The sequence below is a fragment of the Drosophila virilis genome, chromosome 3 (genome assembly GCF_030788295.1).
Source record: "Drosophila virilis strain 15010-1051.87 chromosome 3, Dvir_AGI_RSII-ME, whole genome shotgun sequence".
Classification (NCBI taxonomy): Eukaryota; Metazoa; Arthropoda; class Insecta; order Diptera; family Drosophilidae; genus Drosophila; species Drosophila virilis.
Genome location: NC_091545.1, coordinates 18,474,747 through 18,501,469, shown reverse-complemented (window position 1 = coordinate 18,501,469; position 26,723 = coordinate 18,474,747). Strand labels below are relative to the sequence as shown.

At 34.9% G+C, this 26,723-nt stretch overlaps 1 protein-coding gene across 26 annotated transcripts in view; it reads right to left on the bottom strand.

The window, feature by feature from the left end:
* Window positions 1-226: 226 nt before the first annotated feature.
* The window catches only part of Rbfox1 (RNA-binding Fox protein 1), a 122,360-nt gene continuing 95,863 nt past the window's right edge, over window positions 227-26,723 (bottom strand). For 5 of the 26 annotated variants that reach the window (XM_032435439.2, XM_015175916.3, XM_032435444.2 and 2 more), the window contains 14 exons: window positions 26,317-26,616; window positions 19,735-20,490; window positions 19,619-19,672; window positions 18,933-19,025; window positions 17,795-17,849; window positions 16,951-16,992; window positions 14,417-14,437; window positions 9,675-10,356; window positions 7,767-7,827; window positions 7,534-7,587; window positions 6,232-6,303; window positions 5,513-5,673; window positions 3,972-4,035; window positions 227-3,848 (listed from right to left, as the gene is read on the bottom strand). In XM_032435439.2, coding sequence (XP_032291330.1) covers window positions 3,804-3,848; window positions 3,972-4,035; window positions 5,513-5,673; window positions 6,232-6,303; window positions 7,534-7,587; window positions 7,767-7,827; window positions 9,675-10,356; window positions 14,417-14,437; window positions 16,951-16,992; window positions 17,795-17,849; window positions 18,933-19,025; window positions 19,619-19,672; window positions 19,735-20,490; window positions 26,317-26,616 — 2,460 coding nt within the window. In that variant the 3' untranslated portion in view covers window positions 227-3,803. Of the gene's footprint in view, window positions 3,849-3,971; window positions 4,036-5,512; window positions 5,674-6,231; window positions 6,304-7,533; window positions 7,588-7,766; window positions 7,828-9,674; window positions 10,357-12,754; window positions 13,017-14,416; window positions 14,438-16,950; window positions 16,993-17,794; window positions 17,850-18,932; window positions 19,026-19,618; window positions 19,673-19,734; window positions 20,491-26,316; window positions 26,617-26,723 lie in introns of those variants that run through there. The other 21 variants (XM_032435450.2, XM_032435445.2, XM_032435441.2 and 18 more) reach the window with 21 other exon arrangements.

Genomic DNA, 26,723 nt, shown 5'->3' with positions numbered 1-26,723 from the left:
CATGTATCATACGCCCCGTTTAACCTTCCAAATTTTTTAAGGAAATTTTCATTTAAAAATGTAGTAAAAAATCGCGTTAAACATGCAAAAAATCCAAATCAATTCCAATTGTTCCGTTTCAGCTCCACTTTGAAATAACAAATGCCAGTTTAAAATACATTTTATATTTTTAAAAGTTATTTTTATTGCATTTTTTCCTTTTTTTCGTTTGTATGCATCTCAAATATTCCTTTCTTTTGCTTTGTTATATTTTAGTTTTATATGTGTTTTTTTTTCGCTATTTTATTTGCAATTCGCATGTATTATTACAATTTCTGCAAGTTTTTAAAGATTTCCCATTTTGAGTTTATTTTTAATGTTTGTTTACAATTTGTCACAACCTTACAAATTGAAAATTGATATAAACCAATATATAGTTTTTGTTCAATTAAATTTGTATCTTGTTTATAGCCATTTAAGTTTTGTATCTGTGTGCGTTTGTATTAAATGAGTCAATGTGGAGGGGGAAGTGTGCGGGAACACAAGTATTGCAGAACGTTTTTGTCTTCTGGGAGAGGGGGGCAAGCTGCTGTGTGTGATTGTTGCGGGAGTCCGCTAATATAATACTATTCGTCTAGTTTGTTATCTGTTATCAATTTTGTTTGTAAGGTAGCGTCTAGGGACGCTAAACTTCCAACTCTGGTCTCTATACACATTGCTAAATTTAAAAAATATTTTCCATCATCATTTAAGTGTTGAAATATCTAAACAATGTTTTTATTCATCTTTGGGAGGGGTAAATCTGTTCACGAGTTTTTAATTCATATATATTCTTTTTTTTTACTTTATTTTTGTTTTTATTTTAATTTTGCGTTTTGCATTTGTTTGCTTTTTCCATTCATAAAAACAAATGGTACAACTTACAATTTGGCACATCTTTAAAGATAAGTGTTTTTTTTTTTGTTTTGTTTTTTTCATATATTATATATTTATATATATAGTTTATATTTATACTTTATATAACGCCTATGCGTATGCTCTATGTGAAAGTGAACAAAAGCGGCGCTGGCTTATGGTTAGACTACACAGATTAAAGATTACAGCTTAAAGATTCGTAATTCTCATTCTTGCTCTTGTACTGGGTGTTAAAATTGGGTGTGTGTAAGAGGGATGGGCGCACAGATAATCAAGTGTTAAATAAAAACTAAAATATCTTTTATAAGAATTTGATTGAGTTGCATTTGCATTTTACATATTTAGACTTAGGTTGACTTTAGTTCATACCTTGCTTAAGACTGTGTTTTGTTTTTGTATTAAAAAATTGCGGTGGAAGTTGAGTTTATAATTTTTCATTTGTATGTATTATATAATGTTTAATTTTTAATAACTACTTGGTTTATTTCGCCTTGTATATCAAACCCAAAAGTATTTGTTTTTTATTCAATTATTCATGTGTGTGCTGCCAAAAAGTGTGATATACATTAAGTTTTTCTAGTTGTTATAATATGTATTTATTTCTGTGCTATTTTAAACGTTTTTCTTTTATTTTTGTTACTTTAATTAAGTGTCTATTCACTTGAAAGCTACATTTAATTTGGCAATTGTTGGGTTTGAATTGATTTGTTTCATTTTGTATTATTATTTTATTTTTGTGTCTGTCATCGGCATAAAAACTAAATCTAACTAAAAATCATTTTTAAATATAAACTTTGGCTTGAAAAATGTCAACGTACTTATACTTAAAATCTTATTTTTTTTTTGTGTTTTTTTTTTTAATTTATATTTGTGTAATGATATTTAAAGAAACATTTAAAATCTGAGTATGACATAAATTGCTTTAAGTTGCCGTTGTATGTCTGTGCAAATGTATGTGAGCATAAGAAAATTCAAAGTAATTATTTACAATCTCAGACAACGATTTGTTTAGTAGCAAACCCAATATTGCAGAATTATCACCAGGCTACAATTAAACATCGCATGGAGTATAATCAATGAATAGTAAATATTTTTGGATTTTGATCAAAAGGATAAATTCGAAGGATCAATTGCACAGTTACATACACAGGAAAACGAATCAAAGGTATATTTGTTTATATTATTCATAAACAACTAGCATAAATTTTGCGACAGTAACTGTCTAAGAATCGAAATAGAGAACGAGGTCAAATTACTTCTTGAGCATTTTTTTTTTTTTTTTTTTTTTATAATTATTTACTTTAATATTTCTTCTTTTTTTTTTTGTTATTTCTTTGGATTTGTTTTTCCAACATACATTTGAAAATACACAACTGTAAAAGTGAATTGTGTGCATTAGACTTTATAGAGTATGTGTAAAATAAATTCTTAGCTTGCTTAGGGAAGTTTTGTGGTCTAGACCCAAAATGAACAACACTGAAACGATGTGAAGTTATTTGTTTTATAATTGTTTTTGAAAAATGTTCATTTCTGATTTTGCTTCATTTTTGTTTAGCTTTTTGTTTTTTACACAACACACAAAGAAAGTGCTACATAGTAGGAGCTAATAATTTATTTTATTTTTAATGCTTACTACACAATTTTCACGTTTCCGTTTCTGGGTTTTCTTTCTATCTTTCTGTCACTGGAAGCTTGAAGTTAAAAACTATTATGCATTAATATTTTAATTTTATACTCATTATTTATATATATATTTTTTTTTTTTTTTTTTTTTTGCTGCTACGGCCGCATTAAAGTAATTATTATTGTATGTTCCAAGGATATGTCTACGTGTTGATCTGTTGCATTTACTTATGCACTACAAGTTGAGCAATATCATGTTCATTGAGTTGACTATGCATTTTAGCTGCCGAAAAAGGTTTCTAGGAACAATAATAAGCAAAGCAGATAACAAAACTTTTTTAAAATATAATTGTTGACGATAATAAAATGAGTATTCTTTGGAGACTTAAAAATGTATAAAGAAATTAAGGTAAAATTTTCTCATATGTCTGTTCTGATAAAATGTTTTTTGTTTGGCAACATTTTTTTTGTGTTTTTTGCTTGTCAATTTTGTGTATTTGTATATATAAAAATATAATATACAATTCAATGTCGGGCGATTGGGTTTGTTTCTTGTTGCTTTCTACAGACTACACTGATATACAAATACATGAAACAGAAAATAATCAAATTAGTTAATATATATAGAGATATAAAGCTAACTTAATTAACAAAACTATTGAACAAAAAATAAATGTTCTTCTTTTCGGTTGTTAATTTTCGAATTGGCAAATACATTAAAATTGCTCTTCTTTTTGATATACAAATACAATATCTATCGGTATAATAATAATAATAATTATATATCCTGTTGGTATATATATATATATATATATATATATATATATATATATATATTTATATAAATTCTGCCGCACAAAATTTCAGCTTTTGTTTTTTTTGGTAAAAATCTACGCATGAAGCACGTTTTGCAAACTAATTGCCATTTAAATATTTTGTGTATACTGCCTTTGTTGTTGTTTTCTTCGTTTTTTTTTTTTTTGTTTTTATGGACGACATTGATTTTTTTGTTTAAAAAATTTTAGTTTTTTTTTTTTAAATTTTATTTTGCTTAAATTGCCACAGGTTTGCAGCTGCTTTTAGCTTTGATTTTCATCTCTCCATATATTGAGTGGGTTTTGTTTTGTTTTTGTTTTTCGATCATTTTTGAGCATCTGGTTTTGCGTTAGATTTAACTTCTACTTACTGCACTGTAGAGGAGGAGTATTTACGTCTAATTTTTGTTCATACATTGAGCATTTTCGAGAGTAGTTCAAGTGCGTTATTTGGCTGACTTATGAAGCTTTCTAATATGGCGTAAAACGATTGAAGCCACCGCGATACAGGGTTGCCTTTAGAAGAGATAGTGGAGTAGATTGCGAAAGGTTGATATAAGTATTATAATAGGTAATCTAATCAAATATGTATCCTATGGATTTGTCAAGAATCAAATGAAATGTATTTAGAACACTTACCCCATAGCCTGGCACGGGTCCAATTCCATGTCCTAGATAAGGATCCGCATACTCGCGCGCGTAACTAGAAATATTTCGTTTGCGATTCATTAGATAAATACTTGATGAAAATAAGTTGTTATAAATATGATTTAGGAATGCGATAGTTTCTTGATGTCTCCACTTGTGTTAGGTTTGTTTAGTTTGTGTGCTTTTTTTGTTAGTTGTTGATCTTGGCATAAGGTGAAACCTTTGATTCTGCTTCAAACGTCACTTCATCATAACTTGTCGACTCAACTCGATTCTCCAAAGTGTTAGTCTCTAATTAAAGATCTTTCATACATGTCATCTCTTGCTCAGCCGATGGTTTCTTGTATTTCCCAGTTTCTTTTAACTTAGTTTAGTAAAAATGGTTTAGTTTCGATATAGTTTTGCAAAAATTCTCAATGGTTAGTTGTAAGTCATCAGTTTTCGGTGTTAGGCTTTTCCTACTCTTGATAATTTATTTTATGATTTAAGAATTGTACCAAAAAGAATCAAATCAAATAGATTAGTGAAGGGTTAAGTAATTACAAAATAAAATTGAATATGATTAATGAAATATTTAAATAAAATATATAATAAAATAATAAGAAATGAATACTAATAATAATACTGAAGAGTCAATATGAAGAAATAAATACTTTGAAATAAAGCGTGACTAGAGAAATACAATATTCTGAATAAAATATATAATGTATATGCACTTAAGCAATAAAAATTATCTTCGGGGTGCCGAGGAGTAAAATTATTGCGGACATGTTTCAGATTTTGAGTATATATCAAAATTTTTGATTATATCTTCCACAAACGGCGAGAGAGCAGGTTAGAATTATGCACGAAATATGCTTAAGAAACCGAGTTCCAACTTGTATTTTCAGAAAATGGGGCTATTATAGATAGTTATTTGCTATACCAGAATTCATAGTCACGATTTGGTGACTTAAGCACAGTTTCTGAAAAGAGCCGACGGAATTACGGACGGATATGGCTGGATTGACTCGGCTATTGTTGCAAATGAATAAAATGGATATAATGCTTTAAATATAATTGACAAAATAATATAAAAATTTGATAACATAATAAATACAAATTAAGTCATTATTTTAAATCAACTCAAAAGATACATTATTCAAATAAGTTCCGTTTCATATAACACTACTTGTAAAAAACCTTACCTTAAGCTTTTAATAAAATAGAAAAAATAAATCTAAATCTAAAAAGAAATTAGTTCTTAATAATCCTAAATTCAAAATACATTCTCTTGGCCCAACTACATAAATTGACGCAGTTTTAAGATCCAAGGTTAACACGCTTTAAAAGCCAATTTTGGTGAGTTCCTTTAAATTAGTTAATGTTTTTATTATTTTAAATCATGTTTCGGTGTGTTGAATATGACACAATATGTTGAGTTAGGTTTAGTGTTTAGTCAAATGTTTTGTGGAGAATTTGTGAATGTGGAGCAGCTCAACTTTAGCTGAGGCAGCAAGTGGCGCACATGGAAAATTTTGATGAAAACTTACCCCGCTACGGTGGCATAGCCAGCGAGTGCTGGTTGGGCGGCTGCTGCTGCAGCGGCGCCGTAGGCGGCCCGGGCAGCGACCGCCGTGTAGGTGGTAGCCGCCGTGGCGTACGCCTGCTGCTGGGCCTGAGACAGGGGTGTCTTTAACAGCGGAGCAGTGGCCTGGAATAATTTGAAGCAAATTGTGTGTTAAAGGTGGGGCACAAATCGAACAAATGCAACGGCAACGACAAAACTAGCGACAGGTGATAGAGAGCAAAATGGCAAAAAGAGTTAAGAACCTAAACCACAACAAAAAAAAAAAAAAATTAAAGAAGAGGAGTGCAAACAAATTATATCAGTGCGATTTTTTGGTTATAATATATAAATAGATATAAATCTAATATTTAAGGTGGTGATCAGCGAATTCAAGCTATAAGCCCAAGATGCCAATAATCTTATGGATATACGTAATTTTTAAATGCTACAAACAAAGCGCCAAAAGTGCAGGGAATTCAAAGAACTTATATCATATTGATTATGGCTAGTATTCAGATCATAACTTAGGTGTGGGGCAAGACATAAAGCGCAGTCCCATGAAAAACAGAAAAAAAACAACAATACACATACATATAATCAAAACTCAAAATTGGGCACAACAAACAATAATTCTCTAATGGATTTAAATAAATTATTTGATTGGAATTTTCTAATTTGCTAGCTAAAAATGATTATTTTTACCAAAACATTCTGTGGTACCGGAATGCGGTTGATCGTATGTGGGGTACTGTTTAGCGTAGTCACAGTGCGGCGCTGTAAGTTTTTCGATATATTTGGTATAATTTTTGGTATAAATTTTGGTTTTGATAATGTTGTAACGATATTTGATGCAGTTGTTGTTGTTGTTGTTATTGTTGTTGTTGTTGCGTATGTTGTAACAGTCGTGAAAGAAGTAACCAAAAAAGAATACATACTTAGTAATTACGAAAATGTTTACAGCATTGAAGAATATTTATTTATATGCTACTTAAGTTTAGATTTAATTAAAGAGATGAGTCTAATATATATATATATATATATATATATATATATATATATATATATATATAGATTGAAAAAGCAAAATTCAAATCAAACTATAACTTGCGTGAAATATGTCATTTCTGTATCGAAATGTAATAAAAAACAAGAGAAAATAATATTTCAAGTTCTTTCGTTTTCAAATCATAATTCAAAGTGACAGAGACAGATGGATAGAGAGAGAGAAAGATAGAGAGAGAGGAAGAGCGGCATGCAGCCTGAAAGTATGCTATGCGTCTTTAAGTTGCCGCTAACAAAGCATTTGTTGTTTGTTTGTATTTCTCTTGGAGACTACGCGTGTAGTTTGAATATACTTAGATAGTTATAAAAATGTGTTAACAAAATCAATTAAGGATGCAAATATGTAATCGCTTTATAAGTAAGTAGAAATAGACGTAAGTGTTCAAACACAATGGTAATATACATAAATACGAGTATTTAAATACATAAAAGCAATTATTTATGTATGAAAATTTGTTAATGACGCTCAGCACTGGGCCCTAATTCGAATTTATAATATATATATTTCTTGTTTGTGGTGTTGTGATTTATATGTAGTATACACGCTTTTATATATGCCATAATTTTACAGACTTAGTTGCACGACCAGTTACCAAAGAAAACTAAACAATAGAAAAACACCAATCCCAATGTGTGGGTACGTAAAGAAAGAAGTGTGTCTTCAAACGCGTCGTTAGTGTTTTATGCAATAATAATATGGAACGAAAAAATAATAACAAAAGGAGTGAAAAATAATTTTACAAACATATGTATATAAAGGAATGTTCTGCTCAAAAACCAAGACAATTATTGGTGTCTTTCACAAGTTCAATTGAAAGTTAATGTGTAAATAAATGTGTATGTACGAGTGTATAATAAATATTATAGTTGAGAGAGCGTTCTCAAAACGATTTTTTTTTTATGCTTTACGTTTAGCGTATCAATTTGAAAAGATTTCATTACATTTAATATGGCGGCTGGCTGTGCGGCTGGAACTTCAGTGACCGGTTTGGCTGCCTGTAAAATTTATATATAATATATATATGTATATATATTTTAAAAACGAAAATTGTTTAGTTTAGCTAGCCAGCTTTAAATTAGTTCTTAACATAGCTTAACATATAATACACATAACTCTATAACTAAATGATTGTCTTAACAAAAAATATTATGGTGTACAATTTTGATAGACTTACCTGGAAGCGTAGATTTGGATCAGCGGAAGCAGCGGCTGCTAAGAAGGGATCATAGTATACGCTGTGTGTGTTTAAGAAGAAGGATAAGACAGATTTCAAGATTAATAACTCACTTGGGCACTCGTTACAATTGGTTTTAATGTCAGCCGAGCCGGATCAACACTAGAACATTTCCAATAAATATTGTTCTTCATTTGGTCTGACTCAACTTTCATTTGGATAGCACTTAAAAGCAAAATTCAAAAATATTTATATATATTATATTATTATTTTTATTTTTATTTTTAATTTTTTAACGCACTTGTGTGTGGGTTTTTGTTTGGGCGTTATGGGCAGAAGGTAATTACATAGTTTTGGCGCTTCATATCACTGTATGATATAATTTTTAATTTATTGCGAAAACTTTGCCTTTACCTTTGTCTGTTTACTTTTTTTTTTTTTTTTTTTTTTTTGGTACCGGGTGCATTGGGTATAATGGCTGAAACTAAAGGTGTAACTAAAAAGGAAATTAAGCCCTATTCGTATCCTCACAGAAACCAAGTTCCCACCTAAAATCCTAACACCTAGCAATAAACCTTATATTATGAGCACTTTGTTTGCTTTATCCCTAATAGATGACGAGGTGATTTTTAGGTTATGCAAATGCATTTGTAAATTATAAGTAGAACACTAGCAAGGATAATCAACCATATATGGTAAGTACGAGTACACATTACAATTGCCCGATACTACAAAAAACACTTGTTGTTCGACCTCTGCATTTTAATAGACAGAACAGACATTCATGCACCTAGCTAATTAGTTGGGTAGAATTCATATATAATGGTATAGCATTATCATCGTTCATCATTCATACGCTATTATTTAGTTTATTAGAACAGCAGCCACAGAAAGAACAAAAAAAAAAAAAAAATAGAACGGGTGTATTTAGAAATAATAATATTAATAATTATTGAGATATAGAGGAAACATGCGCGGCAGCAGCAGCAGACGCATCAAAAACATTTGTAATTCAATTCAATTTCAAATTCATCATACGCCTAGTGGTACACAATATACAAATACGTAGTTCCCTTTAACCAAAATAATCAAATAATTATACGAATATATTAAACGATGCCAAAAAACTTCTCTCAGTCAAGAATATATAGTTGTATATCTATATATATATATATATTTGTTATATATATATGTTTTATTTTAAATAGTTTATGTAGTAGTTGGCGTGCGTTAATTGGTTGCTGCTTTTGTAGCTGTTGTTGTTTTAGTTGACTTTATACAAGAGACAAGTCTAAACTTGCGGTTGAATTAGATGGTACATTAGGCAAATGTGGCGCTATGCATATATATATTTTTTTGAATATACTTATAAAAACGTTACACACACAAGGTAGCTAAATATTTAATGAAAATCACCGCATAGACCAAAAATTGAGAGACAAATAACAACGTTAAAGCTATAAACAATTTGCGCTCGAAGTTGGAGATGGCTGGGATGTGGGATAAGGTTAATATTATGGGGATTTGGGAAAAGTTAAGTTGTGTAAAATGATGACAGATCGTGTCTAACAGTAACACCATCAGCAGCAGCTGGCACAACGTGGCGTATGCGTAATATTTGGTTGCATGCAATTCTGTGAGCCAGTTGTTCTTGCTGCTGCTGCTGCTGTTGTTGCTGCAGTTGTAGATTTGAGTAAGCGTTTGAGAGCGAGCGTAGACACCACATAAACAAAAAGTAAGTGCGCTAAAACTACATTCAATATATAAGAGATTATTTAACTAAATGAAAAAAAAAATAAGGAAAACAATATACAACTAGAGCTACATGGAAGTATTTTTTTCTTTTCTTTAATGGCGATTTTTGCGACGGCGACGATTTTGGGGCAACGTGGAGTGAACTCTACTTACGGCGCAAATCCATGCAAAGCGCTGTTGGCCGCATTAGCCGACGCTGCCATGGAAGCAGCAGCCGCAGCAGCAGCGGCCGGCGTTTGGGAAGCCGTGGCAGCGGAGAGACGTGCCGCATACGCAGCGGCGGCAGCAGCGTTCGCATTACCTGCGACGCCCGAATTTTGTGCAGCTGCGGCAGCTGCCAGCGATTGCTGCAGCGCCGAGTGTTGCTGAGCGGCAGCAGCCGCAGCACTACCAGCGGCAGTGGGCACGGCGACCGCCTGGAGCGTCGGCTGCAGCTGGGCTAGCTGGGGGGCGAGAGCATGCGCATGTGCATGCGGATGTGTGTGAGCGGCGGCGGCGGCGGCGGCAGCGGCGTGTTGTGAGTGCTGGGCAGCGGCGGCAGCGGCTACTGCGGCATGTTGTTGCTGTTGTTGCTGCTGTTGTTGTTGTTGCTGTTGTTGTTGCTGCTGCTGCTGATGCTGCTGTTGCTGTTGTTGCTGGTGCTGCTGCTGTTGGGCGGCTGCTGCGGCCACGGCAGCGGCGGCCACTTGACGTTGCTGTTGCTGCTGAGCGGCGGCAACCAGCGCCTGATGATGGTGCGGATGATGGGGATGATGGAAGGGTGTGGCACCGACCACGCCCACGTGTCCACGTTGTATGGCAACTCCACGCATGGCAGCGGCGGCGGCTACGGCGGCTGTGAGGCGGCCAAACGATTTTTTTGTTTTTGGATTTTGATTTTTGATTGATATTTTTGCAACGATTTGTACACAACATTTTTACCAGTGTGTGTGTGTGTGTGTGTGTGTATGTGTGTGTATGTGTGTGTGTGTGTGTGTGTGTGTGTGTGTGTGTGTGTGTGTGTGTGTGTGTGTTGTGTGTGAGTGTTTGTACACACGCATTACATTTTATATATGTTTCGTGTGTATTTGTGTGTTTGTTCGTTTGTTTGTGTTCGTGTGCAAAAAGTAGAAAAAAGGAAAAGAAAAGAACATAAAATGCATGCGGTTAGTTTCTCTCTCTTTATATAATTAAATTTATATAATTTATATATATATAGTATATAGCATATAGTATATGTTTAGCAAATACTAGGCAATATGTAGTAACTGTTTGGATGTATATAGTTTAGGTATCGATTGAGAATTGAAATGATTTCGGTATATACATATAACAATACATAAGACATACGTGAAGTCAGTCATTTAAAGGGGTATTCAGTTTGAAACATACTTAACATTATAACATTGAATTACCAAGAAATGCTACGCAGTTGTTTGTTTTTTGTTTTTGTTTGAGGTGTATGTTTTATATATATATACGATTTAATATGACCATTCATTAACAATACCAAAAACATTTGACCGTTCTGCAGTTTAGATTAAAAACATATATAGAATTTGTATTTACGTGTGTATGCGGCAAGACATTTTGTTTTGTTACAACTTATTGCATTTAATTTTGGTCAAAGTATTTTAAGAGGTTTTCGTTTACAAAGCATAAGAAAATATATATTCATAACGTTTATATAGAAAGTTGTACGATTTAACTAACGTTGGTATATTTAAGCCCTTTAACCCTAGAATAAAATCAAAACTATTTAAACACATTTACTAAAAACTATATAAATGGAACAAAGTTTACAGATAACAAACAAATATATGATTCTTGCGATCTATTGCAACGGCAATTACTGTGCTCAGATAATCTAGAGTAAAAACGTTGTCTTTAACAAGCTCTACATTAAAGTAATACATAAGCAGCATGAAATGCTTTAAAATCTGTTAAATTTTATAATATGTCAAACATCGATAATGCCCTTGCGGCTTGGCACGCAATTAAAAATACATTTGTTACTCATTTTAAACAATTGGGACTGGCCGCAATAACCAGGACAAAAGCGAAAATAATTGGAGACCTCAGCTGCAATTGCGGTAACTTTTGTACAGTTCTCTTTGAAAATTCAACACATCTATTATTATTAATGAAATTTATTAGCCCAAAAACAAATTACAAATTTATTTTGCTATTTAATTCGATTTGACTATTCGAATGCAAATTAAAATCTGGACAGAGCACAAAATGTTTCGATTTTCAACAATGTAAAGGCCATTTTTAATTTCAATTATCAAAGTTAATTTCGATTTTTGCTATTTACAAATGAAAAAGCATTAGAGCCAAGCAATTAAAGAGTATAACTTCTGGTCTTATCGTTTTGTAGCATGCAAAAAACTGTAGAAACGTATTGTCTTCGTAACTTGGCAATAATTCATTATCGAAGCAATCTTATTTTACTTAATTGCATTATCCAATTCCATTTAATTTTTTAAAAAATTGCATTTTTGGCAATGAAAACAGAAAAAGTAAAACGTGCACAATTGCAAAGTAAGTAAAAACATAGCAAGAGTATATGAAACAATAGAGAAATATATAAACAGAGAGAAAGATTGAGACAGTGAGAGATAAAGAGTACAAGATTTGCTAAAAAACTAATGATCTAGAAGAAATGCCTTTTTAATATGCTTGCTGCGCAAAAATTGTCTACCGTCACACGATATAGGGTACGTTATAAATTACGATATATAGTAGGTACACTATGGTTAAAGCTAAGAACCTTTCCATACTTAAATTCTAATTACAGTTGTCATGTGAGGTTGCCACTAGTTGGTTGATTGATTGATTGATTGATTGATTGACTGATTTTTTGGTTCTTGGGTTCGTGGACTTGTGTTTGCTTGTGTGTGCCTAGCCGTAGAACAATGCAATCTCAAGGGCGCCAAAAGGTATGCAATATATAGTACTTGGCATACAGTCAAACCCAAATGCGTAACCAAATTAACAAGATAACAAATATATATGTGTATATATGTATGTAGAGTAAGTATATGGTACAGATCTCAAAACTAAGAGTTTGTGACTTGGTGTTTGTAGTTATGCCTTTGTGTATGTGTGCGTGTGTGTATGGGTATGCCTCTTCGGGTATCTGTATGTGTTGGTCTGTCTTTTGTGTGAGTCAGCGAGTTTACTTAATTTTTGAATTCTGCTTTTTTTGGCGCATACACTCAAACAAATTCAATCCAGAATTTTCAATGTACCTCCGCCGTGTCGTTGCTGCTGCAGTTTGTGCCGTCACACCTGCTGGCATTGCACTGTGTGCTGGATGGCGTTGCGCTAACACAATGGGCGTGGCTGTTGGAGTAGCTGTGGGCGTGGGTGCACTGTGCGCCGCTGGTGCCACTGACGCCGCTTGTGCCATCTGCAGTGGCATCTGCAGCGTCATCGGTGTCAGCGTCGGCGCTCCGGCCCCAACTGGCGCACCCAGAAATGGCCACGTGGCGGCCATGGGCAGCCGATAACCTTAAGGTTCGATACACGTTCATAAATTTTGTTAAAATTGTTTGTATCATTCGATGGATCAGTGGATGAGCTGAATATGTGTCTGTCTGTGTGTATGTGTATATATAAGTATATATACGGGTGTGCGTATGGCTGTGTGTTGTATTTACATATCGAATTCTGGGATGCAATGATTGACGTTCTATTGGTTCGGCTTGGTTTGGTTTTTGTGGTATAGCTTAGGTCTAGTGCTAAGTTAAGCTGCTTGGAACGCGACGAAAGTTAACATTTACATACATTCGTGTTTGTAGTTGCGTGGGAATGTGTCTGTGTGTGTGTGTTGGTGTCTGTGTGTTGACTTAAGTAATAAGTAATTATGCTAAGGAGCATTTCCGACAATGTTCAGATCAAAGAACCAGACCAAAATATATAAAACGTAAAACGAACTCAGGACATAAAAACAAAACGCACATACAACAAAACTGGTTAAAAGAAATGTTTCAAACAAAATTATATTCATTGTTCATATGTATATAGATATATAGTAAATATATATATTTATATATTTATTAAGAGTATATTTATATATAGTAGTTAAGTAGTATGCATAAGACAACACAGCCGCAATATGCTAAAATTCATAACCATTATTAGATGATCACAGGATCATCAGCATCATTAAGACTAGAAAGAAAATGGTGACGCGCCTGATTCTGAATGGGTTTGCGAGCGGTAAGTAACGATTTTTTTGTTTTTGTTTCTTTTTTTTATTTCAATGCATCAAATTTTGTTTTTATTTTTCATTCGTGTTTTGTTTTCTATTTTTTTTGGTTCAATTCTTTTTTCCAAAGTTTGGGTTATATGCAAAAGTAAATGACTCAATAAAAAAAAAAATAGAGTACAATTACAAACAGTCATCAAATATTTAGTATTGCAAAAAGTATGTAGGTTTACGAGTATAATATATGCATACAGTTTAACGCGGAGCCTAACAATAAAAAATGAAAAATCTATTAAGTTTTTAGTTAGGTAAACATTGAATAATGAGCATTTCAAATGATATCTCGTACTGTCAAAAATCCCAGCGCTTACATATATAAATGCTTTACATGTCGAACTGCCTAACATAGTTTTCTTATGGGGTTGTCATTTAGTTATGTATGTATTTATGTTTTTTGTCGCTTACACTCTAAAAAATATGCCACGGCTTATACTTATGTTAAAAACTGAACGGGTCTCTCTCGTATACATTAAAGATAACTTATTTTTACTGTATATTTGTGTGTGTGTGTGTGTATGTAGGTGTGTCTGTTCAAATTGTTTGTGTTATTTTAGACTTTATAACAAAATACGGCAAGCAATAAATACAAAATACAAATACAGCAATAAATAGTACAAATAAAACGTGACGGAACGCTTACCTTCAGGCCATTGTACGCAAACTGCAGCCGGTTGATTTATATAAATTGTAGTTTTTTATAGTTGCAGCATTTTTTTTTTTGATTTTGTGGAGCATGGAAAAATCAAGAGAAAACTTTGAATTAGTTTTATATTTAAATTGTGATTTTATTTATTTAAATAAAACTTTTGATTTTATATACATGACACGCAGCTCAATTACATTTACAAGTTTGGGCCGTGCTAATGCAGTTGCGGTGTAGTTTAAATATTTCTTCAATTTTTTTTTATATACTGTTTGGGGTTTGTTGCAGCACAGAACATGCATTTTTATTTGAATTTGACAAACATTTATTTATATGCATATTTTATATTATTTTGCTATAGTCAAAAAACGCTTTCAGCTTCAAGTTAAACGAAACTAGGCGAAATTCGCATTTAAAGCCAATTGGTTTAGCCAAATTTGTTTATATTTAATCAAAATTAAACCTCGTTTTGAGTTTGTTTTAGAGCGTTGCATGCTGTTTTGTTTTTGTCGCAAATAAACTGACATTTTTTGTCTCAATGCTGTATTATGCATTTAAGATGCTCACAAATGATGCAATTGAAAATGTGAAACGTTTCACAATGAAACAAATTGCTAGCGAAATAACAAATAAGCTCAAATGCTGACTAAACAATCGACTCTAAGCAAATACAAAGGGAGGGATTTACAACTAGCGACAAATCGAAAAATGCAGTTAAATAAATGTCAAATAGACGAGCAGGCAGTCAGAAATGTTGTTCCTGCTGGTTGAGCGCATTAAGTTTAACATGTCAAAGGATCAACGAGAAATAAAACAGAAAGAAACATATTTACATATATGCATAACATATGTACATGTGTGTGAGGGAAGTCAACATACAAAGTAGAAGGCAAACTTTCTTTAAAATGTGTGCGAATGGAAGACATTTGCATAAGACACAACCAAAGGATCAAAACTAAAATGGTTTTGCAACGGCCAAAGGAAGTACGAGGCAACAGGAGTTGGAGGAAAGTTTTTGATTTTTTGCTACTGCAATTTATGTGTGTGCCGCAACATGCTTGCAACATTGTGGCTTCTTTTTTTGTAATTATCCTGACCGCCCGCCTCGCCTGCATGCACCGTAACGAGCTCCTGCTCTCGTTCTTGTTGGTGCTAATGCTGCCAGCCGTTTGCCTGGCAAGTGAAGCCAGTTCGAAACGTGATAAAGTAAGTGGCTCCTGCCACTTGTCTTTCCTCTTCCGTCTGACCAAGCACCTTTTGGTTTGTCTGTCTATTTCTATAATATGCTGGCAGCCGCATAAATAGCTGGGTGTCCCAGCAGACACACAGCTCGCATTTAGTGCAACGCAAATGAAGCGCATTACGTGCACGTGGCGAACAGTGCACAGGAGTAGAAATGTTGCCGGGACGGGCAAGGCAGGAAAAGCCAAGCCACGGCAAAGGCAACTATAGCCAAAGACGCAGCCAGCAGACTCAGCCGCATGTGCAGCATCTGATCTCCTATCTGTACGTTCGCCTGTCGGTTTGTCTGCATCTAAGTTTGTTGGCGATACAAAAGCATTTTGCATGTCCTGTCCACGTGAAGGCAAAAACTCCGTGGTGCCAGCTGCTGGCTACATTTCAGCTGCTTCCCTTTTGCTGGCTCAATTCAGTTCAGTTTTGTTTGCTTGGGTTTGGTTGGGTTTAGGTGGGGTTTAGGTTGAGTTTGGGCTGGTAAGCGGCTTATCGTATTTGAGCGAAACTAAAGTATAGATTTTGCACTGTGAATACTTTTTAATGGCAACTTGCATGGAAGGGCGATTTAATCAGCAGCATTATTTATTATACATGGCATGGAAACTTTCTTGCTGCTGTTTTATATTTTTGCTTCTTCTTCTTCTCTTTTTTTCTTTATGTAAGAGAGCAAACTTTTAAGCAACCGCAACTTCAAATGAAATTGTGCGCAGTGCAAACGAAACATTAAGCATCTGAGAACTTCTAGCTGACAAAACTTCCCATAAGAAACCACACGACAAGACCAAAGTTTATGTGTTTTACAGATCTAGTCAGCCTACAGATAAACATGATATATCGTTTTTGAATTTAATGCCTGTCTCTCTCTCTCTGTCAACTATAAACATCGATAAGTTGAACATATTTTTCACAGTTGCAGCTTTATCTAATTAAGTACATACTGAAAGTTTATAATCATAGAAAACATGGATATGGTGGACAGTATTCATGCTGGGACTATGAGTGTCAATGCATATGCTTAGATTATATCGTTTAACAGTTGATTTAGAGTTATTTAGCCAATATTGGGATTCATACCATGCCACTGTTAGCGTGCAACATGCCAGGACATTGTTGACTATAGAGTTGGGTGCTATAGTTAAGGGTTATGCTGGCACTTTATTAAGTGCCTACGTTTATGGACAACATTGAGTGGGTTATTTATTATAATTATTATTCATATTTTGGCAAGCAAGGCACAACAAGACATATATAATAAATGCAATTTTTCATTTTTATTTGTTCTCTAATTTGCTCACCTAGAGCTGGAGCCGGTAGGGCACCGTCTTTGGTCAGTACAACTGTGTGGTGGTGTGTAAGAGAAAACAAAGTAAATAAAAAATATTTTTTTATTTTTTATTTTGTAATTATCAGGATGTGTATTCAATTAACAGTAATCGGTTTGTTATAGGAAATTCAAATGCAGACATTTTTAACCATAACTCAAAATAACAGAACATACAAAGCCGAATTTAGCGAATACTTTTTCACGTATGTGTGTGTGAGTGGGTGCTTTATGGTATACATTGTTTTGTTAGAAGCCGCAATTTTGGTAGAAGTTGTTAGTTGTGGCACAACACAGTTAACAAGTTTTTGATTGCCAAACGCCTCCGTATACGCTTTATTAACAAGTTCTTCAAATTAAATCAAAAGCAATAAGAAATTTCCAAGACCAAACATTTTCATTAAGAAACATTTCGGTTCAGGAACTAACATTTTAGCAGAAACCGCAGAAGTTTATGTGAAAAGTTCAACGGGCAAAAAACGAAAAGAAAAATAAATAAATTTTAGAAAAAAGAAATCAACGAAAAGTACGGCAACGCCAAACACAACAACGGCAACGGCCAGTCAAATATTATGGCAGTTGTGTTAAAGTTTTTTATTGTTGTTGTTGTTGTTGTTGCTGTTATTTAAGTTGCCGTTTGCGTGCTTCTCATTTCTTATAGTTCTTCTAGGCCAGACGTAATTGCATTTCTTTGTTGAACATTTAAACTTGTTTCGCTACATAGCTTATACATGGGTGTTATATGTGTATGTGTGCGTGTGTGTGTGTGTATAAGCAGGTGTATATTGTGTTTGTGTGTGTACGTTAGAGCAACTTACCGTTGGGTACTGCTGTCACTTTTTTGGTTTGTACACGTGCAGTGGCGTTATTCACCTTCACAATGGTTATTGGTAACGAGAGAGAGTTCGAGTAACGAGTAGAGTTGAGTTGAGTTGAGTTGCAGCGAGCGGTTGGTGGTTGGTTTTTGTGATGTTTTTTTTTTTTAATTTTGGTTTTAATATAATGTATTCATTATATAGCATTATATTTTTTGAAAATTATTTTTTAATCGCATATCGCATGTACAAAGAACGTGAAAATAAATTATGTGTTAGTTGACAATTACAATTGAATGAGGTGTATGTGTGTGTGTGTGTGTGTATCTGTGAGAGTGTTAAAGCATCTTTAAAAGCTATTAAGGCAAATGTATAGGCATTCAATTTAAACAGCTAAAACCTGCTTCCAAAATGAGTTTTGCTTCTAGGATCTTTAATATTAATTAACCTATACATATGCAACGCTTTGGCGCATTTCACATAATTAGCCAGCTTTCGTTATTTTTCGCTTGCGCTGCAAATAAAATGAATTATCACTGCCGTCTTTTGCAACCTGCAGTTAAATTGTTTAAATATCAGTTGCCACTTTGCACATTTTCAGCATATTTTAAATGCCAATTATTTGCGGCTATCCACTCAACATAAATACAGAAATTGGTAAGCGCAGACAGACATTTGCAAGGAAATGCAAAATGGGAAAAAAGTAATTAATTTTTAATTAAAGGCAAATAAAAAAGGCGGCGAATAATTTTAAAATTAATGAGCGTTCGATTAAAACTCGAAATCAAAATGCGCTGACCATGCGTGTGTCCGATTTTAAATGCGTTTCGCATTGCCAAAAGCACAATCAGAGCATTCGGAATTTAAAAATCGGTTTTTGCAACGCGAAAACACGTGAAAAAGTTTCAAGATACGCAAGTCGAAAGCCTTTTTCCCTCTAAGGGAATTCTATTCTTAACCAAATTTATTTTTTAGTGGCAAATGAGAAACTTGTTATAGTTTTGCAATTAGTTTTAAATAATAGCTTCCCATGTGAACGGGCTGTATGCAACTATGAATATGTGTGAGTGTGTGTGTGTGTGTGTGTGTGTGTGTGTGTGGATGGTGTGTGTGCTTTATGGTATAGCTTGCATGCACCCACCTCGATTTTGCGTCCCTCAACCACGGTGCCGTGTAGACGTTCGCGTGCTCGTTCTGCATCGTTGCTGTTAGCGAATGTTACAAAACCGAATCCCTGCCATTCGCAATCAAACATGCAATTAAAAAAACATATAGAGTATATAAGAATATATATGTATATATAAATATATATATATATACATATATTTAGGTAGAGTATATAGCATATAAATTACGATATAAAACAAGGTCTGTACCAAGTCATAATGCTAAGCTACAATATACACACAAACAGACTGAGCATTGGGGAGACAGTGAGGGCCAAGGACATGCGGGGCTCAGCATCTTGGGACATGCGTCAGCACCTTAAATTATGCACATTTTTCATGTCGTATAGCAACAGCGCCTGTTACTATGCAATTATATCAGTGGGAGGCGGTTGGCAGGAGAATACTGCAAAGGACATTCTGATTTTATGCTTTTTTTATTTTTTTTTTTTTTGTTACTGCTGTTGCTAAACAGGAAAAAGACGTCCAAGTGATATTTTTAGCCGGAACACAATGATTCAAGGTAGTTCTGGCAACGTTGTGACGTTGCCGTCCCTGGACAAAGGACTTCACTTGACTTGAGTATGCCCCTCAAGTGCTTGCCCTGTGCATAATTTAAATGAATCGTGCAACAGGAAAGGGGTACATAATGGGAACTTACCTTGCTGCCACGTTCATTGAAGATGATTTCCACGTCCAAAATGTTGCCAAATTGCTGCAGGCAAATAATAAGTAGGTTAGCATGGGAAATTGTTGCGACTGCTGCAGCGGACCTACCCCAAACATGGCACGCAGATCGGGATCCCGGAAGCGAAACGGTATATTGGAGACGTGTAAGCGTTTCGGCTGACTTTTGGCATCCAACGAGGCAGCGGCGGCTACGGCGGCAGCCACCGATGAGGAGACCGACTGTGCCGGGACTAGAGCGCTGCTTAGACTAGTGACCACATTGGGTGACTGCACGGCCGCTGTCATAATGCCACTGACTGCGTTTAGATGCGCAATCACCTGAGAAGTGCTTGCGGGCACACCACAATTGGGATTACTATCCAGTCCGGCGGTGGGCAATAGTCCTGTGGACATGCTGCTGCTCGTTGCGGCCAAGGTGCCCGAGGCTATGGAGCTGGCGGTCACTGAAGTTGCTGCTGTGGGACTGCTGCTTAAATTGAGCTGTTGTTGTTGTTGCAGTTGTTGTTGCTGCTGTTGTTGTTGCTGTTGTTGTTGTTGTTGCTGTTGTTGTTGCTGTTGTTGCTGTGCTGCTGGTGGCGTTTGCAGCAGCGGCTCGCCGCTAGCAATGGGTGATGTGTTGCCCGATACGTTGCCATCGTTGGGGATGCTATTGCTGTTGCTGTTGCCATTCAGTGTGGCTGCTGTCGAGGCGACTATAACGCTGGACGGTGAGCTGCTGAGCGGTGAGCTGGGCATGGCACCGCCGCCACCGCCACCTCCGGTACCGCCACCACCACCACCAGCATGTGGCAACGCAGAGTTCTGCTGTGCTTCCGCTGCCTCACTGGCAATCAATACTGTGGACTGTGGCAGAAAAGAGAAAAAAGAATAGATTGAACAAATTAATTAGTAAATTGCGCCAGGCACTTCGGATATTCTTAAAATAAATCTCATTTATCTAATGGATTCTCACAGAGATCTTTGAAAATTAAACGGATCGCATGAAAAATGAAGGAGTTGCATTCAACAGTTTTCCACAAGTTACGGGCGGAATTTTACTTTTCAATTTAAGCACACATGATAAATTAAATTAAATTAGAGCCCGTCTGTTACCATTTGTGAATTAAGAATACCTGACTAAAAGGAATTTCTGAACTAGGCACAGGCTGTCTTCTACTAGTCCATGTTGTAGTACAGATCATAAATGAAATATTAGTAAGGATATATTTAGTTATTTACCCAATATTCATTTACTTATAACCTTCATGTTCACAACGTTGACCATATTATTACAGTAGCTTTTCACTTTTTCCAGCCCATACAACTTAGTCCCAGTATTTTTGTACTTTATTTATTAATCCCCATAAATTTTATTTTAAAATTTTAATTCGACTGCATTTACTATATTATTGGCAAACATTTGTTAACACCTGCTTTGGTAACTGTTGAAATGCTTTACTAAAAATGCATTATTATAAATTGGTGAAATGTAGAAATGTTCGTACTTGTCGATGTTTTTGTGGTTACTGCAGCTGCCACATGGAAAATCGAATGCGAACAAGTGCCGCAATAAATAAACAATTGAAATGAAAATACAATTTTCAAGTGGTTTGTAGACTGGCAGTCACACACACCCAAACACACGTTATGCACTGCACAGTGCAGCTGTCTGAGTGTGTGTGTGTGTGGGTGACCCAATAAAAAAGTTACAAAGCACACACAGTTCGACAGACAAGCGGACAGACTGTCGAACCCATGGAATGGCACATTTGTGGCACAGACTTTTGTTGACTTATGCAATAAAACTGTCGCGCAAGTACTGCAATTCCCCTTACTGCAACCAAATCCCAGCGACGACCCTGCGGATGTGTTTGCATTTGTATTTTTGCATTATTAAAACTGAATATGCACAGTGGCATGTTGCCTATTGGCATTGTTGTCAGCTAACCAGGCCATGCCCAAGCACATCCCACAGAGTCAGCCTCAGACCCATCCCCTCTGTCTCTCTCAGTCTATTTCTGGGTTTGAATAATTTCATATTATTGTCAATTTACGCACACGATCAAAATGCACTGGCAAATGCAATAATAACAATAGCAAATAAATTCGAACCGCCCGTAACACACACACGCCCCATAAAGTAGGCAATATAAATGACGCCAACTTAATTTTGGGTTTCGTTCGGCATTCGTATTAAATGCGCATTGTTGACACATAAATCTAAGTAAATTCTTTTTGTGAACACATATGCATATCAGAGCAGGGTATTCACTGTACGATTCCGATTGCATGTTTAGAGCACATTTTCATTATTTTCTTTGGATTCAGATGGCGGTTGGTGGGGCAAAGTGAAATAGCGTGAAAAACTTTAGCCGTATAAATGGCTAACGATAACGTAGCTCGGGCCTGAAAATGGACGGGGGCGTTCAGGTATTACAACTTGGGATTGGGATTGGGTTACCCTAAATGACATTTAACGCTTTTTAGTTTATAAAATGCCTTTGTAAGGCACGCGACGCCAGCAAAAAGGTCGCTCGCATTTTGATGCCGCATCAAACATTTTTGCATACATTACGAAACAGCAAAAGAGACAAGTGAGAACGACTGCAGGATACTCTGCTCATGGGCTTAAAGTGGTGCTTTAAAGAAAACATGTTTAAATATGAATGATTTTCTGTTTGGAAAAACGTGAGGTTTGTGACCTTTAAACTGCGATTCGGACATTTTTATTTGACAGCCAAATTTTTGAGCTGTCGAATCTAAAATACATTGCTCACTTAATTAACAGAGCATATCAACTTTTTCCTTCACTCAAAATCAAAAGAATAACATACAAAAGGCAACGAAAAAGGAATTTAAGCCAAATGCTTCAACATGAATGCGAAAGGTGTTGCCATTTTATTATGCGAGTTGAATTTTACTTTCTGTGGTATCCGGTTGAAGTTCTTCAGTTGGTTAGTCGCATTGGTGTTAAGTGATGCATATTTGATATACACAAACTAACTTAGGACTAAATACTTTTGTTTTGTCGGACATATTCATAATTATGTAAAAAACGAAACTTTAAAATAAAAGTGTAAATTCTAAATGCCAGTATTCTACATAAGTTTTAATTTTTTAATTAATATAATTTAGCTAGAAGGCTGCCCAGATATTTTCATCAACTCAATTGTACAAATGAATTAAAAAAATTATAACACTAGACAACAAATTCGCCTTGCCAGGAAATAAATGGAGAATTGTTACGCTGCACAACAATATAAAATATGTGCTGGGATTTATAATGCGATAGCTGCAATGAATGGCGACCAACAACGTGGATTTTTTATGACTAAGTAGCAACTTTTGCCTAATGAAGGAGCTGGTCAGCTCCAAAGGCATCAAAAAATAAAACTTAAGCTGCAGAAACCCAGAGCAAGCATGAAACCGAAACCAAACTCATGGCGTACGTATATTTCAATTGTTTGCATTGCTCTCGAGTTGTCCCTTAGTTTTTTGTTTTCTTGACTGCGGTTCCATTGCTGATGCTGCCATTGTACTGTGTCTGTTGTGTTTGTTGTTGTGTTGACAGATTTGTCTGTGATAAATTTGCGGGAAACAACAAGGATTTGCGTTTAGTTGCCATCACAGGCGCATTCATTTATATATATATATACATATACATATATAAATATATATATATATGTATATGTATTAACATACACATACATATCAGGCGTATGTGTGAGTGTGTGAGAGAGTGTAAGTGACACAATGACTACGATAGGCAGACGGTCAGGCAATTAACCAAACGACCAACACCAAAAAATTGCTTAGTATATAAGGTACATTGCAATATGTATACAAGTTATAAAATATTTATATGTATACATATACATATAACTAATTCATTATCAATTGCATTTCTCATGGTTAAGTTGCATTGTTGTTGTTTATTTTTTTTTTGTTTTTGAACATGCCTCAAATACAGCTAGCATATTGTTAATTATAAGTATATTAAAAGAGTGATATAACAAAATGCGAAAAACTAGAATTGATTTAACAGGTTTTTGCTTTTGATATTTTTATACAATCTTACGCTATATATATAATTGTATATATCGATGTGTATGCATTAAAAATCATACAATACATGTCCAAAGATTTTATTTAACTAAGTTGCACACATGTGACTCCATCAACCAGTCAATATCAATAACAATTCATCAATCAGTTGAGCAAACTGTCAAACTTAAAGCATTGCTTAACATGGTGGGGAAGAAGGTTATTTATGCTAACAATAAGTGAGAGCCAAATGTATTGCATATAAATACATATATATGTATATACTTTGAGAGAAATAGATAGATAGATAGATAAATGATCTGTCAATACATCATGCGACCAACACATATTATATTTTTATATAAAAAAAAAAAGTTTAAAAATTATATGGCTGGATTAGTTCAAACGGCGGGTCAACAAACAGGGCGTATGCGTGATTTGTTGTTGTTGTAATTTACATGAGAAAACACGCACCTGAACTTTAGCTACGTTTATTAAATAATATTTAGTATTTATTGCAGACCTTTTGCAGTCTGTCCTTAAACACCCCTCAACCAGACGGAAGCAGATTCAACCAGATTTATTGGTACTTTGTTTTATGTTACTCTTCCTTCAAGCAAATATAATAGTTCTGTGTCTTGGTTTTCCCTGTTTGTTGGTTTTGTATTTGCTATTGCAAGCATTTTGCTTGAAGCAATTCGCAATACATTTGTTCAGCTGCCTTCGTCCTGAGTTAGTTCTTTTCGAATTCAAGTCTATGGATGATGTGTGTTTTATTTATGGCAGCAATTTCTTGTTATTGCTGCTCAGTTGGTCAGCTGCTGCAGCTGACCAATTAATATTGAATTTAAATAATGATAGACTAATTGAATGCTGTAAGACTATGTGCAAATCCAGTAAGGATGTTATGACAGTTAAAAAAAAACACAATTATCAAAATAAGTATTAGCTAATGGAAAAGAATATCCTACATATTTTTTGGAATTTATATATTTTTATTATACAATATTATAAGCTGATTTTATGTTGCAGTGTGTTTACTTTCAGAAAATTGAAAATCATCTAGGCAAATGAAACATCCTTGAAGTCATTAAAGTAGGTACCAAAGTAAACGTAGACCAAATAACGCTAGCTAGTCTTTAAGTCTTAAAACTTTCTTGTTGAAAATTTTAATAGATTCGACTTTTGATGCGGCCAAACCGAACAACTATATGGTATAACGCATTGCAGTATCGAAGGTTCAGACTACCCTACATGAGGGACAAGCTGCCAATTAGTTGTTACCATAAACACCATTCTAACTTGATGTGTGTGTTATTTTAAATGTTCTACACTGTGTGGACGTAATATAAATGAATGTACAATTGATCCAATGTACACAAAGAATTTCTAAATATATTTATAATTTTTGCCTATTTTCACAGAGTTAAGTTCAACTACAAACGAGGAACGAAGTAGCAGAAGAAAAGTATTTAAATTAAACAACAACGACCAATATTATTGGCAATAATTAAATATTTGATTATTTATTGCACATGTGAGGCAAAAGTTCGCCAACAATTAAATGTAAATAATTAAACAACTGCGTGCGTATGCGTATATGTTACGGCGCGCGCGTGTGTGTGTGGTTTTTTGTGTTGCATTCAAATTAAATGTTACACAAAAGCTTAGTTGAAAAATGCAAAGCTCAACTGTTAAATTATTCAAATGCACGAATCAAATTTCATAAACAAATAAGTACATGCCGGTCCTCAAATAACAAATGATGGGCGTGGCCAAGCTGCAAAATAAAATGTCACGCATATGCAAATAAACCAAATTCAATGTGTGCTCATTTCTTCATTTTTTTTTTGTGTGTGAACTGATTTTGTACAAAAAGAATTTTTGGCATAATACATAAACTGAATCAAATGAAATATTTATTGAAAATTTTAAAAATTTAATTTAAGACATGTGGGAGAGATAGACTATGGTGAAAACTCCATGTTCACAAATTGTTGTCGCTTTGATTTCAAACAACGTTTGCCTTCTTTCTGGCTTTTTTCTTCTTCTTTGGTATAGTGCGTGTTTTGATTTGTTGTGTTTTTTAATTAGAAAAAAATGTGAAATGTATGCGAACGCAGTAAAACACAGAGCTAAGCAAAATATCCTCCAGCGTTTGCTGCTGCGCATAAACAATAACCACAGCGACGTGCTGGACCAGCACCAAAAAGTATGCAATACAAAATATGAATGCTAAATTGTGAGCGCCAGAGAGCTTAGATTGTGCTCCTCTGCGTGTTGCTGCTGCTGGTATTTACAGTTATGTCCGCAACGCGTGTGATCAAAAATGTAAAAGCAACAGCAACAAACATGGCGCTTGTTGTGTAATCGTGTGTGCGTGTGTATATGTGTGTTTGTGTGTGTGTGCGTGAGTTTGTGCATATTTATAGGCACATCCAACGACTACAAAATGGAACCAAATTAAGCCAAATCAAAGCAGAGCAAGACCAAACCGAACCCAAAAGCCAAAGCCAAAAATGCTACAAAATACAATCCAAAATACAAACACACTTCCACACACACACACACACACACACACACATACATACACTAATATAGAGTGTAAAAATGTAGTTAATGTAGTAGTTGACTGGGCAAACTCACCTTTTGTTGAATATACAATGGCGCATTGACGACTACACCATCGGCAACACTGGTGGACACTGCCACAGAAGCTGGTGTTGCACCGGTGGCTCCTGTGCTGCCATTGCCCGCTGCTACAGACTCGGCGGTTGCCTTTAGCTGCATTCCAGGCTCAGTTTTGATTGCGGCTGCTGTCACGGCCAGCGACAAGCTCTCTGCCGCTGTGGGCGCACCAGCAGCGGCTGCAGCGGCCGGTCCAGGTGCTGCGGCATAGCCAGCTGGTGCGCCTGGAAAAGGCGCCACGCCAGCCTGCACCATGTGCTGCAAATGAGAGAGGCAGACAAAGGAGGGTATCGGATTAGTATGGTTATCCTTTTTGGGTTTTTATGTAAATTATATAAAGAAAATAACAAATATTAGTTTAGTTT